The sequence below is a fragment of the Nicrophorus vespilloides genome, unplaced genomic scaffold, assembly GCF_001412225.1.
Source record: "Nicrophorus vespilloides isolate i.1.1-1 unplaced genomic scaffold, Nicve_v1.0, whole genome shotgun sequence".
Classification (NCBI taxonomy): domain Eukaryota; kingdom Metazoa; phylum Arthropoda; class Insecta; order Coleoptera; family Silphidae; genus Nicrophorus; species Nicrophorus vespilloides.
The window spans coordinates 1-15,408 of NW_017096970.1; the positions used below are offsets into that span (position 1 = coordinate 1).

The 15,408-nt window shown below is 29.1% G+C and overlaps 1 protein-coding gene across 1 annotated transcript; it reads left to right on the forward strand.

The window, feature by feature from the left end:
• Positions 1-5,937: 5,937 nt before the first annotated feature.
• On the forward strand, positions 5,938-14,389 carry LOC108558600 (serine protease easter-like). Its single transcript, XM_017915565.1, has 5 exons — positions 5,938-6,323; positions 6,435-6,635; positions 13,324-13,591; positions 13,651-13,838; positions 13,891-14,389. The coding sequence occupies exons 1-5, from the start codon at positions 6,029-6,031 to the stop codon at positions 14,322-14,324; spliced, it is 1,386 nt and encodes a 461-aa protein (XP_017771054.1). The 5' UTR covers positions 5,938-6,028; the 3' UTR covers positions 14,325-14,389.
• Positions 14,390-15,408: the final 1,019 nt, after the last annotated feature.

Sequence of the window (15,408 nt, forward strand, 5' to 3'; positions counted from 1 at the left end):
TTTTTTTTTCATTTTCTACAGCTCATAGCAGGCGACTCGATGACAGCACGAAGATGTATGTACGCTTGTTGGAAAGACAAAATATTTAGCTTTCATACGAGTGGTCGATGATGTAACTATCTTAAGGATTTCTCGAGAAAATCACGAAAAACTGTAAAAACTGAATAAAAAACAAGAAAAAAATGTTCTTCAGCTTATAACAAGCGACTCGATATAACTACAAAGATGTATGTAGGCGCGTTGGAAAGGTGAGATCTTCAGCTTTCATACGCGTGGTCGATGTTGTAATTACCTTCATGGGTTGTCGAGAAATTCACGAATAACCGATAACACTGAAAAAAAAACGAGAAAACCGTCATTTCTCTGTTACGTATAAAACATTAAGTATGTGTTTTTTTTTTCAATTTCTACAGCTTATAGCAGGCGACTCGATGACACTACGAAGATGTATGTAGGCTTGTTGGAAAGACAAAATATTCAGCTTTCATACGAGTGGTCGATGATGTAACTATCTTAAGGATTTGTCGAGAAAATCACGAAAAACTGTAAAAACTGAATAAAAGACGAGAAAAAAATGTTCTTCAGCTTATAACAAGCGACTCGATATAACTACAAAGATGTATGTAGGCGCGTTGGAAAGGTGAGATCTTCAGCTTTCATACGCGTGGTCGATGTTGTAATTACCTTCATGGGTTGTCGAGAAATTCACGAAAAACCGATAACACTGAAAAAAAACGAGAAAACCGTCGTATCTCTGTTACGTATAAAACGATAAGTATGTGCTTTTTTTTCATTTTCTACAGCTCATAGCAGGCGACTAGATGACAGCACGAAGATGTATGTAGGCTTGTTGGAAAGACAAAATATTCAGCTTTCATAGGAGTGATCGATGATGTAACTATCTTAAGGATTTGTCGAGAAAATCACGAAAAACTGTAAAAACTGAATAAAAAACAAGAAAAAAATGTTCTTCAGCTTATAACAAGCGACTCGATATAACTACAAAGATGTATGTAGGCGCGTTGGAAAGGTGAGATCTTCAGCTTTCATACGAGTGGTCGATGATGAAATTACCTTTAGGGGTTGTCGAGAAATTCACGAAAAACTCTGAAAAACACAGCAAAAGACATTCCTCAAAATGTACCCTATTTTTCAGAATGAATTTTCAGGCGTATGTAAAATGTTTTTATCTCTAATTGAAATTAACTTTTCATTAGTTTAGACGAAGCTTATTTTCACATGTGAAATGGAAAGTGTATGAGGGTGAAATGAGGACAAACAAATAATTGTGTAAAATTGTTCAAATTGTACGCAGATGCATTATTCCAATTGGATTCGGTTGTTTGTCTGGTCGACATCAAAATCCGCATGCATATTAAACCGTTCGGGTTCAATCAAAACAGCCCCATACGTGCATGGCCAACTCATCTTTTTTTTTTTTATTTCATTCATTCAAAACCCCCAAAACAAATCCCGCCTCGATGGACGAGACCACTAAAATTTTCACTACTCCACCCTTTTCACATGCACACACACGAACACGCAGAAACCTCGAAAATCGAATACATCAATTATTCAAAAATCCACACCAGAAATTTGTGTTGTATTTGTCCCACGAACATTTCGGGATGATGGTGATGATAATTCGTTTGCGCAGAGCAAACATTGAATATCAATCACGCACGTGCACGTTTCGATACAAATTCCACTTTTTTTTTTTCATCACTTCAATCTCTCGTGCATACGCATTTCTTCGTATAATATTTCGAGATGAATTCGCCCTAATCGACGCGAAGAGAAAAGGATCGAAAAGAATCCGGATCGAATACTGAGTTGCATACGAAATACGTAGAAAATTGGAGCGTCGAAACCTGGAGCGAATTTGCGATTTCCAGATGGGCGGAAAATTGCGATTTCTCTCCATTCAAACGAACGAAAAAAAAAGAGGACAGAATTGGACACTTTCATCATTTTTTTTCGCCACCCCCTAATTTCCTCAACAAAACCGTTTCGACCTTGCCAGGATTTCCATGAGAATGAAATTAGATCGGTTTCGAAATACGAGCAAAAAAATAAAATTGAATAAGTTTCTTACATTTACTTTTATTTTCACACCCATGGATTTCCCATTTATCTGCACACCGTTATTAGCGCGTTGCATAATTTTGCTTTTGCTAAAATAGAAACTGTTACAAGGACAAATGGTTTACGCACATGAAACTTTGTTATTTTTGAGAAGTTATTAAAAAAAAATATATGTGATATTCCTTTGAAAATCCAACGCAATAATTTTTGAGAAGTTTTTGAATTAATTTGTTCATAAATGATTGAAAAAATCTCATTTCTAAGTAGGTTTTATTCAATGTTTTAATAGAGAAAAAAAATTGCAGGTTGTAAAGAGAAACGTGACTTGGTTACGGTTTTTACTAATACTTAAACGTGCAGCACAATGCAAAGTAATAGTTAGTAATTTTATTACTTTACCATGAAACGTGGTGAAGCACAAAAGAAGAATCTGATTCATAACAAAAAATATGTGTTTATATTTTTCTTTTTGCTTTATTTGTAAACAGTTTACTGACTCATTTTGAATACTAATTTACTTAATTTATTCTATAAAAGCGTTATATAATACGAAAGATCAAACATTCTTTAGTTTGAATGGAAAAAAAATAATTGAAAACTTGAAAAATTGTTGCATTTTTATTAACAATTTTAATAAGCATTTTTTTTATTTTATAAATAAAGGTGAGAATTCAATGAAATCAAGAAGGAATTAATTAATTACAAATTAAATTTGTTCAAATTAGATGAATTAACTAAAATTTTAAACTTTTTTTGGATTTTGTGTGGAAAGTAACAATTTAAAGAAATTTTTTTGAAATAATTGTGAACTTTTTTTTATTACATCTTAAAATTAACACTTATGTAATAATAAATTAAGTTTAGAATTCAATGAAATGAAGGTACAAGAAACTAATTAAAATTTGTAGATAATTTGTACACAAAAAACTACAATTTCACAAATATTATTTACATAATTATTTAAATTTGTTATAAACTTGATTACAAAAGTCCCTCACAACGACCTCAATTATGCAACAATGCGATACATATTTTTATACAAATAATAATTGATATTTTTTGTGTATGTGTGAATTTGTATGTGTTTATTTACCATAAAAAAATGTATGAAATGAATTATATTTTTTGGCAGGAAGTAGGTTATAAATACACTTGTAACACTTGTTAAAATAGCTTTTGCAGAGTAATGTAGTTCATGGGAATAAATGCATCGAGTGTGCACAATAATGCTACAAAACCCATTGAACTTTCTGCGGTTTTATTTAATGTGTCGTGGAAATGACTAATTCGATTTGCGGCATTCCTACGGTCTTTACAAACCAGAACGACTCAGTGGAATTTTAAAAAAGAAAAAAATGTATATAATACAATAACAATTTGTCATTCAATGAATGAAACATAGTTTATGAAGTAATAATAAAAAATACGTCATACACGTATAAAAGTCTGTTTAAAAAATTAAGAAAAATCTGTCTAAAATCAATAATAAATAAAAATTATAACAATTTGCTTCTCAATTCATTGAAGAAATTTAGACATAGAAGGCTGTGTAATATTACTATTAAAATGAATGACGTTTCGATGACAGTTGAAATGTCATTGCTATGACAGTAATGTGACGTTTATTAAGTTATGCAATGTGATTGATTGGAGAACGCTCATCTTCGTAGGAGATTTATAAAGAAATAATCAATTTTAATCATTGTGAAAAAGATAATTTGCATAACAATTGGTTAATCTTGTAATTTGAAAATGTATTTGCAGATAAATAAAATACTGAAGAAAATGAGACATGGAAAGTTGTGTAAAATGACGTTTCCATGACAGTTGAAATGTCATCGCTGTGACAGTAATGTGACGTTTATTAAGTTATGCAGTGTGATTTTATAAAGAAATAATCAATTTTAATCCTTGTGCTAAAAGTAATTTGCATATTAATTGGTAAATATTGTAATTTGAAAATTTATTTACAGATAAACAAAATAATGAAGCAAATGAGACGTAGACAGCTGTGTAAAATTACTAATAAAATGAATGACGTTTCCATGACAATTGAAATGTCATTGCTGTGACAGTTATGTGACGTTTATTAGGTTATGCAATGTGATTGATTCTCCAATCACTCTTCTTGGTAGGAGATTTATAAAAAAATAATCAATTTTAATCCTTGTGCTAAAAGTAATTTGCATAATAATTGATAAATCTTTTAGTTACAAAACTTATTTACATATAAATAAAATATTGAAGCAAATAAGACTTAGAAAGCTGTATAAAATGACTAATAAAATGAATGACGTTTCCATGACAGTTGGAATGTCATCGCTGTGACAGTAATGTGACGTTTATTAGGTTATGCAATGTGATTGATTGGAAAACGCTCATCTTCGTAGGAGATTTATAAAGAAATAATCAATTTTAATCTTTCTATTAAAGGTAATTTGCATATTAATTGGTTAATCTTGTAATTTGAAAACTTATTTACAGATAAACAAAATAAAATAGTGAAGAAAATGAGACGTAGAAAGCTGTGTAAAATTACTAATAAAATGAATGACGTTTCTATGACAATTGAAATGTCATCGCTGTGACAGTTATGTGACGTTTATTAGGTTATGCAATGTGATTGATTGGAAAACGCTCATCTTCGTAGGAGTTTTATAAAGAAATAATCAATTTTAATCCTTGTGTTAAAGGTAATTTGCATATTAATTGATAAATCTTGTAGTTACAAAACTTATTTACAGATAAATAAAATATTGATGCAAATAAGACGTAGAAATTTGTGTAAAATTACTAATAAAATGAATGACGTTTCCATGACAATTGAAATGTCATCACTGTGACAGTAATGTGACGTTTATTAGGTTATGCAATGTGATTGATTGGCGCTCATCTTCGCAGGAGATTTATAAAGAAATAATCAATTTTAATCCTTGTGCTAAAGGTAATTTGCATATTAATTGGTAAATATTGTAATTTGAAAACTTATTTGCAGATAAATAAAATAGTGAAGAAAATGAAACATGAAAAGTTGTGCAAAATGACGTTTCCATGACAGTTGAAATGTTATCGCTGTGACAGTAATGTGACGTTTATTAGGTTATGCAGTGTGATTGGAAACGCTCATCTTCGTAGGAGATTTATAAAGAAATAATCAATTTTAATCTTTGTGTAAAGATAATTTGCATATTAATTGGTAAATCCTGTGCGGAGAGAGGAAAAAAAGAAGCAATTTATTTTTTAATTGAAAATAAATTTTGCGTCGTTTAATTTTTCTATTATAGAAGAGAATTGATGGTGCCGAAGAGATGGGAGAGGAAAAAGGTAATTATATAATAAAAAAAAAAAGAAGAAGAAATGAAAGAGAGTAATCGATTTTTGTTGTTGTTATTTGCATGCGTTATTTTTGGTTTTTAGATGACTTTTTCCCCATTGGAAATGAAAAATTGTTATGCAGAACAAAAAAGGAAATGTAAGTGGACGAGGACGTAAATTAGGGTTGGCCGCGCCGCGGGTCCTAATGAAATTACGAGAAAAATAAAGCCCTTTTTATCTGGGCTTCCGGCTGCAGGATGATACAAAAAAAAAGGATAAGGGCGCTCCATATTTCGCGCCGTTATCAAGGTCGTTATCGGAATTGCGCCCTGCAGGCTTTTTGCGGGAATTAGCGAATTAGCCAATTACAACAATATCGTCGCTGCTGCTGCATAATCTGCGGCTATATATATAACACTTTCGAGCGTGTGACGGAGAGAGAGATGGAGATGGAGAGAGAAAGCGGGGAATAACAGAAATAAAAAAAATTGTAAAGGAGAGGTCGAAGAGATGGATGAAAGCGAAATTATGAGGCCGTGATGCAATTGACTTGTATGTTTTGAGTGCAAAACGCGCGCGCTTCTCTTTATTCGTCGTCGACGATACGAGACGAGCAGATACAACACATATGTATGTGTATAAATGTTTATCAGTCGCAACGAAACGGACAAACAGAATTCGTAGTGGAGAGAAGAGTTTTATCGGAAGGCCCAGAGGTCAGTTGGTTGGCAAGTCTTTGGTCTCATCGTCGCTACAGCAGCAGCAGCAGCTGATTCCCAGGAAACGCACGTGTTGTTTGTGTTGTCCTAGCAACCCATCAACAACAACCATTAAGATGAGGATGGTGGATATCAACACGACGTTGTCCATGACGATCCTCGTCGCTACATTGGGCACCGTCCATAACCAATCGGCAACGCCGAGTAAGTAGTGTATAGTTTATTCAAGTTTTCCGTCTTCTCTGATCCAAATAAACAACGTCCAAAGTTTTTTCGATAAGATATCGGTTATGTAAACATTTGTTTTCTAATTAGGATTCGCGACTCCGTGTACCACTCCCAACGGCGAAATCGCCCTGTGTTTGGAACTCTTTCAGTGTCCGCTCTTCGGTGGAAAAGCGGTGACTCCCGGACATCCCTTATACCGTTTCTACTCGAGTTCCTTCTGCGGACCATCCAGCGCCAAGTATCCGCGCGTCTGCTGCGGAAAATACGAACATTTTCTCAACGAAACAAGTAAATATTTTTTTTTTTACGAAATTCTCACTTTCTTAACACAATTCCTCACAAAATCATTTGACAATGATACAAAATACAGTTAAGATCAATATTTGTAAACGTATAGAGTAGTTAAGTATCATTTCTTGCTTTTACTTAAACAAATTCATAGAAAAATTTGAATTAAAATGTTCAAATTTTTCTATGAATTTGTTTAATAATAATTCTTCACAAAAGTTGACTCAGAATTCAAAATACAGTTAATATCAATATTTGTACACTTTTTTAGTATTATTCATAGCTTTTACACTTCACTCATTCGATTCCACAAATTTTCACCAACAAAAATTCATAGAAAAATCTTAAATTTTAATTCACAAATCTTCACAAATCTGTCAAAAACTACATTAATTTCATTATTTATACACTTTTGAAGTACTTACATCATTATTCTTTGCTTTTACACTTTACCAATTCAATTCCTTAAACTAAATACACAAATTCGTACAAAAACTTAAATTATAAATTACATTTCTTCAATTCTTCGTAAATGCTTTAACAAAAACTAAGTAACTTCAATATTGATAGTCTTTTGAAGTAGTTACATCATTATTCTAAGGTTATATACTTTGCTAATTGACATCCTCAAACTAAATACACAAATTTGAACTTAAATTTTAAACTTCATTTCTATAATTCTTCGCAAATGCATTCAAAAACTACATTAACTTCAATATTTATACACCTTTGAAGTATTTACATCATTATTCTTTGCTTTTACACTTTACCAATTCAATTCTTCAATCTGAATACACAAATTCGTACTAAAACTTTAATTTTAAACTACATTTCTATAATTCTTCGCAAATGCGTTCAAAAACTACATTAATTTCAATATTTATACACTTTTGAAGTACTTACATCATTTTTCTTTGCTTTTACACTTTACTAATTCAATTTATTAAACTGAATACACAAATTCGTACAAAAACTTACATTTTAAATAACATTTCTTCAATTCTTCGCAAATGCTTTAAAAAAAACTAAGTAACTTCAATATTTCTACACTTTTGAAGTATTTTCATCATTATTCCAAGCTTTTACACTTTTCTAATTGACATCCTCAAAGTAAATACACAAATTCGAACTTAAATTTTAAACTATATTTCTTTAATTCTTCGCAAAAGCATTCAAAAACTACATTAAATTCAATATCTATACAATTTTGAAGTAGTCACATCATTATTCTTTGCTTTTACACTTTACCAATTCAATTTCTTAAACTGAATACACAAATTCGTACAAAAACTTAAATTTTAAATTACATTTCTTCAATTCTTCGCAAATGCTTTAAAAAAAACAAGTAACTTCAATATTGATACACTTTTGAAGTAGTTAATACATTATTATAAGCTTTTACACTTTGCTAATTGAATTCCTCAAACTTAATGCACAAATTCGTACAAAAACTTAATTTTTTAATTACATTTCTTCAATTCTTCGCAAATGCTTTAAAAAAACTAAGTAACTTCAATATTTATACATTTTTCAAGTAGTTACATCATTATTCTAAGCTTATACACTTTACTAATTGACATCCTCAAACTAAATACACAAATTCGAACTTAAATTTTAAACTACATTTCTATAATTCTTTGCAAATGCATTCAAAAACTACATTAACTTCAATATTTATACACTTTTAAAGTATTTACATCATTATTATTTGCTTTAGCAATTCAATTCATCAAACTGAATACACAAATTCGTACAAAAACTTCAATTTTAAACTACATTTCTATAATTCTTCGCAAATGCGTTCAAAAACTACATTAACTTCAATATTTATACACTTTTGAAGTAGTTACATCATTATTCTTTGTTTTAACACTTTACCAATTCAATTCCTCAAACTGAATACACAAATTCGTACAAAAACTTAAATTTTAAATAACATTTCTTCAATTCTTCGCAAATGCTTTAAAAAAAACTAAGTAACTTCAATATTTATACACTTTTAAAGTATTTACATCATTATTATTTGCTTTTACACTTTACCAATTCAATTATCCAAACTGAATACACAAATTCGTACAAAAACTTAAATTTTAAACTACATTTCTTTAATATTTATACAATTTTAAAGTATTTACCAATTCAATTCCTCAAACTTAAATTTCACTTGACTGAAGCTCACAAATTCACTAAATAAACTATAAAATCAAACTCCAAAAGAAAAACATAAATATTTATGGAAACTTTAGGAGCAATTAAAGTCATAAAACATAATTAAAAAAATAAGTTTTTTCTTTAATTAGAAATAGAAAAACCTGATTTGAGAATTTTTAAGTAGACTGACTGCACCATAATTTTATGCTTTCTAATTAATGCTGCTTAATCTGTTCGCAGTCGTCTCATTAAGGTGGAATCACGATGTTTTGTTGACAATATCTAGAAACAAAATCTCATTAGACTAGAAATATCTTTGATGTTTATTTCATTGCAAAATTAACAGTGAAACTATTTGTTTTTCAACAATTTTGTATAAAGAATGAAAATTTCATTAGATTAAAAAGAAATGCAAATCGAATTATGGTCAAATAATGAACATTTTGTTGACTACTAACAAGATAGTTAATTTTAATTAGATTGGAATTTCTTCGAAGTTATTGCAAAATTTAAAAGTGAAAGACGTTTTTTTTTGCGTAGTAGTATTAATAACTTATTAACATTGGAAAATCCGAGGAATTTTCTTGGTAATATTAATAGTAGATTTAAATCGTGATGTTAATCGATTTGCTAAAGAATTACACAAGAATAAATAAACAAATTGGAAATAATTTTGCTAATGAAGATTTCCGTTATAAGTAAGTCTCTAAATAGAAATTTCTTGATCATATTATGTAGTTAATATAATATATTTGACGATAATAATCGTAAAAATTGTAATTTACAAAAATATACTATGAAATTTTCTAATAGGAAATCAAAAAAGTTCATTATTATCTTAAGAAAGGAATATACAGGAATTAATTATTTGAAAAGACATAGATATCACATAGATAAAGATTTCTTTGTAAAATGAGAATTTGGATTGCAAAAAAGTCAGTTTCATTGAATAATTTCAGGAAGGAAAGTTCAATAAATTTATATATGATAAAGGATGTTATTGGAAAGAACAGTATATCGAAAGAGATAATGAGATAATGTCCTTCCAAGAACTATATACTAAATATTATATAACATGATAAAGTTGACAAAGTTATCGAAGAAAGAAAATTGTAACAAATTTGATTTACTGCTGATTCCATTGACTTAATTATAAAGTAAATAGATCTAATAATAGTAAATCTTGAAGTCAATTACAGTTTTAGTAAACATTTTTCGAAAATTGTTATTGAATTAAGTGGAAAAATATGTAATTTCATATACATTTCAATGTTAAATGATTTTATTGAATTAATATCTATACAGGAAGGACGTTTCATTATTATGATTTTTCTTTACCATATAGATAATGAAATTATGTCCTTGAACAACAAAAATATGTATATATTAATATGTAATTTTTATGTTAATTTAATAACATTTTATTGTGCAATTATTTAGAAAAATTGCTTTTTCTTCATCATAATTTTGTTCATAATGAAGCTAATTGTATTAAGTATAAATGAAAAGTAATTTATTTTTGAAAGAAATGGGGTAAAATGTGATTTTAAAGTTTGGATCATTTCTACTCGAGATTAACAGAAATATTACTGAAATTTCATAGATTAGTGAAAACTACTTTTGAAATAGAGGTGATTTTGTAGATTTAATAATTTTCTTACCAAAAGATGGGGTAAAAATCTAATCTCAAAGTTTGCTAATTACTAATGAGATTTAACATAATATTAACTAGAATTTCGTAGATTGCTGAGAACGTTTTTCGCGAAATTACAGATGTAACAATTTGATTGCCAAAAGATGAGAGAAAAATGTAATTTTAAAATTTGGATCATTGCTAGTCAGAATTACAAAAACATATGGAAATTTCACGTTGATTAGTGAGAAAATCTTTTGAAAAGAAATGGGGTAAAATGTAATCTTAAAGTTTGGATCATTGCTACTCAAAATTAACAGAAAAATAATTGAAATTTCATAGATTATTGAAATTATTTAGAAAAATTGCTTTTTCTTCTTCATAATTTTGTTCATATTGAAGTTAATTGTATTAAGTATAAATGAAAAGTAATTTATATTGGAAAGAAATGGGGTAAAATGTGATCTTAAAGTTTGGATCATTTCTACTCGAAATTAACGGAAAAATAATTGAAATTTCTTAGATTAGTGAAATTATTTAGAAAAATTGCTTTTTCTTCATCATAATTTTGTTCATATTGTATTAAGCTAATTATATTAAGTATAAATGAAAAGTAATTTATTTTGGAAAGAAATGGGGTAAAATGTAATCTTAAAATTTGGATCATTGCTACTCAAAATTAACTGAAAAATAATTGAAATTTCATAGATTAGTGAAATTATTTAGAAAAATTGCTTTTTCTTCATCACAATTTTGTTCATATTGAAGCTAATTATATTAAGAATAAATGAAAAGTAATTTATTTGGGAAAGTAATGGGGTAAAATGTGATCTTAAAGTTTGGATCATTTCTACTCGAAATTAAGAGAAATATTACATAGATTAGTGAAAAGTACTTTTGGAATAGTGGTGATATTGTAGATTTAATAATTTATTTACCAAAAGATGGGGTAAAAATCTAATCTTATTAGTAATTAGCAAACTTATTAACTAGAATTTCGTAGATTGCTGAGAACGTTTGTTACAGATGTAACAATTTGATTGCCAAAAGATGGGGTAAAAATGTAATTTTAAAATTTGGATCATTGCTAGTCAGAATTACAAAAACATATGGAAATTTCACGTTGATTAGTGAGAAAATCTTTTGAAAATTTGGATCATTGCTACTCAAAATTAACAGAAAAATAATTGAAATTTCATAGATTAGTGAAATTATTTAGAAAACTTGCTTTTTCTTCATCACAATTTTGTTCATATTGTATTAAGCTAATTATATTAAGTATAAATGAAAAGTAATTTATTTTGGAAATAAATGGGGTAAAATGTGATCTTAAAGTTTGGATTATTTCTACTCGAAATTAACAGAAATATAGTTGAAATTTCATAGATTAGTGAAATTATTTAGAAAAATTGCTTTTTCTTCATCATAATTTTGTTCATATTGTATTAAGCTAATTGTATTAAGTATAAATGAAAAGTAATTTATTTTGGAAAGTAATGGGGTAAAATGTAATCTTAAAGTTTGGATCATTGCTACACAAAATTAACAGAAAAATAATTGAAATTTCATAGATTAGTGAAATTATTTAGAAAAATTGCTTTTTCTTCATCATAATTTTGTTCATATTGAAGCTAATTGTATTAAGTATAAATGAAAAGTAATTTATTTTGGAAAGTAATGAGGTAAAATGTAATCTTAAAGTTTGGATCATTGCTACTCAAAATTAACAGAAAAATAATTGAAATTTCTTAGATTAGTGAAATTATTGAGAAAAATTGCTTTTTCTTCATCACAATTTTGTTCATATTGTATTAAGCTAATTATATTAAGTATAAATGAAAAGTAATTTATTTTGGAAATAAATGGGGTAAAATGTGATCTTAAAGTTTGGATCATTTCTACTCAAAATTAACTGAAAAATAATTGAAATTTCATAGATTAGTGAAATTATTTAGAAAAATTGCTTTTTCTTCATCATAATTTTGTTCATATTGAAGTAATTTATTTTGGAATGAAATGGGGTAAAATGTGATCTTAAAGTTTGGATCATTTCTACTCAAAATTAACATAAATATAATTGAAATTTCATAGATTAGTGAAAAGTACTTTTGAAATAGAGGTGATATTGTAGATTTAATAATTTACTTACCAAAAGATGGGGTAAAAATGTAATTTTAAAATACAAAAACATATGGAAATTTCAAATTGATTAGTGAAAAAATATTTTGAAAAGAAATGGGGTAAAATGTAATCTTAAAGTTTGGATCAAAATTAACAGAAATGTGATTGAAATTTCATAGATTAGTGGAAAATTTCTTTGGAAAGAAATGGGGTAAAATGTAATCTTAAAGTTTGGATCATTTCTACTCGAAATTAACAGAAAAATAATTGAAATTTCATAGATTAGTGAAATTATTTAGAAAATTGCTTTTTCTTCATCATAATTTTGTTCATATTGAAGCTAATTGTATTAAGTATAAATGAAAAGTAATTTATTTTGGAAAGAAATGGGGTAAAATGTGATCTTAAAGTTTGGATCATTTCTACTCGAAATTAACAGAAATATTATTGAAATTTCATAAATTAGTGGGAAATTCTTTTGGAAAAATGTAATCTTAAAGTTTGGACCCTTGCTACTCAAAATTAACAGAAAAATAATTGAAATTTCTTAGATTAGTGAAATTATTTAAAAAAATTGCTTTTTCTTCATCATAATTTTGTTCATATTGAAGCTAATTGTATTAAGTATAAATGAAAAGTAATTTATTTTGGAATGAAATGGGGTAAAATGTAATCTTAAAGTTTGCTACTCAAAATTAACAGAAATATAATTGAAATTTTATAGATTAGTGAAATTATTTAGAAAAATTGCTTTTTCTTCATCATAATTTATGATTGTTGCAGATCAATTGATACCAGATGAAGTAGACGATTTCATCGATCCTTTACCGGAGAAATGCGGCAAACACAAGGTGAACATTCTGGCGAGTCGAATATTCGGAGGCAACGAAGCGACACTCGGCGAATTTCCATGGATGGTGCGATTACGACATCGCTCAAGAACGGGAAGCACGTATTACGGATGCAGCGGATTCCTCATCCACAAGAAGTTCGTGCTGACAGCAGCCCACTGCGTCGCTAACAAAGATTTGATCGCGACGATAGGACCGGTGTAAGTGAGACGAAAACAACAACAACAACAAATACGAAAATCTACATTTATCTTCGCAGTTATCAAATAATTTTCGGTGAACACGACTCGAGCACGGACGTGGATTGTGATCGAGGTTTATGCGCGGATCGAACCATCAGGATCTTAGCAGGCTCACCTGTGGTTTACTCAGGATACAACAACGATTACAACAATCATAATAACGATTTAGCCTTGATCCCTCTCAAGGAGCAAATCAATTTTTCAGGTAAATCATTAAACAACTTCATGCGAGGATTTAATTGTTATTTATTTTGTAGATTATATTCAGCCGTTGTGCATAACGAAGCAATCACAAACTGAAGAGTTGTTGTGGGTTTCTGGTTGGGGTAAGACTGAGACGCAGGCGGAAAGTTCGGTGAAGCTCAAGGTGGAGTTACCCAGGTACCCGTTCAAGCCTTGCTACGAGAAGTACAACACGATCAACGTTCTTCTGAAGGAGAAGAATCACATCTGCGCTGGTGGTGAATCTGGGAAGGATTCCTGTTCCGGAGATTCCGGTGGACCTCTGATGGTTTACGTGAATAATCGGTGGTATGCTGAGGGTATAGTGAGCTTTGGAACTGGATGCGGGAAGGGCGGATGGCCTGGGGTTTACACGAATCTTCCCACGTATTTACCTTGGATCCAGAAGACCATTCAGAGGAAGCTGAACAAGCAGAAGAACAGGAAACGAGAGTTGAACTATTATTAGGAATTAGATTTTAGGAATTTTATCTATTAGTATTTAAAGCCAATTAAAATTATACCAAAGTCCAATTTCTTGTTCTTCAATAACATAAAAAAATTTCATTGTTTTTGTGTTTAAGGTAAATCGATTTATTTCGTTACGTTTTCATATATTTTCTATTTGATATATTTTTTTTTGGAACAAAACCGTAAAAACGTTTTTACCCAACGGCGGAATTCGAGGGAAAAAAATGCGTTTCAATCTGCTGTCGAACGAGGGAAGTAAAGTGGATGTCTCGAGGCTCATGGATTTCTTCGCTCTGTCGAAACTCACTGTTTTATGATAAACGATGACCGTCGGGGTTCAATCAAATCATTTCGTTGCGTATTTACCTCAAAATTATGGTTAGAAGTTCTGTTCGAATGCTGCAATTCATTGAATATCTAATGGAAACTAAATCTTTAGTTTTTGTTTAACAATTTGATTGCCTAAAGATGGGGTAAAAATCTAATCTCAAAGTTTGCTAATTACTAATGAGAATTAACAGAAATTTAAGTAGAATTTCGTAGATTGCTGAGAACATTCTTCGCAAAATTTAACAATTTTATTGCCAAAAGATGGGGTAAAAATGTAATCTCAAAGTTTGCTAATTACTAATGAGATTTAACTAGAATTTCGTAGATTGTTGAGAACGTTCTTCGCGAAATTTAACAATTTGATTACCAAAAGATGGGGTAAAAATCTAATCTCAAAGTTTGCTAATTACTAATGAGAATTAACAGAAATTTAACTAGAATTTCGTAGATTGTTGAGAACGTTCTTCGCGAAATTACGGATTTGCCAAAAGATGGGGTAAAAATATAATTTTAAAATTTGGATCAAAGCTAAACAAATTTATCAGAAATATGAATGGAATTTTGTAGATTACTAAGAACGTCCTTTTCTTGCCAATAGATGGGGTAAAAATATAATCAGTAAATTTGGATCATTGCTAATTAGAATTACAAAAAAATATGGTTGAAATTTCGTTGATTAGTGAGAAATTCTTTTGGAAAGAAATGGGGTAAAATGTAATTTTAAAGTTTGGATCAAAATTAACAGAAATATG

Bases quoted from the DNA above. Each gene is read 5' to 3' on its own strand.
- LOC108558600 (XM_017915565.1), top strand. From the start codon at position 6,029: ATGTATGTGTATAAATGTTTATCAGTCGCAACGAAACGGACAAACAGA. The intron at 6,636-13,323 runs GTAAATATTTTT...TGATTGTTGCAG, and splicing joins ACATTTTCTCAACGAAACAA to ATCAATTGATACCAGATGAA. The intron at 13,592-13,650 runs GTAAGTGAGACG...TTATCTTCGCAG, and splicing joins ATCGCGACGATAGGACCGGT to TTATCAAATAATTTTCGGTG.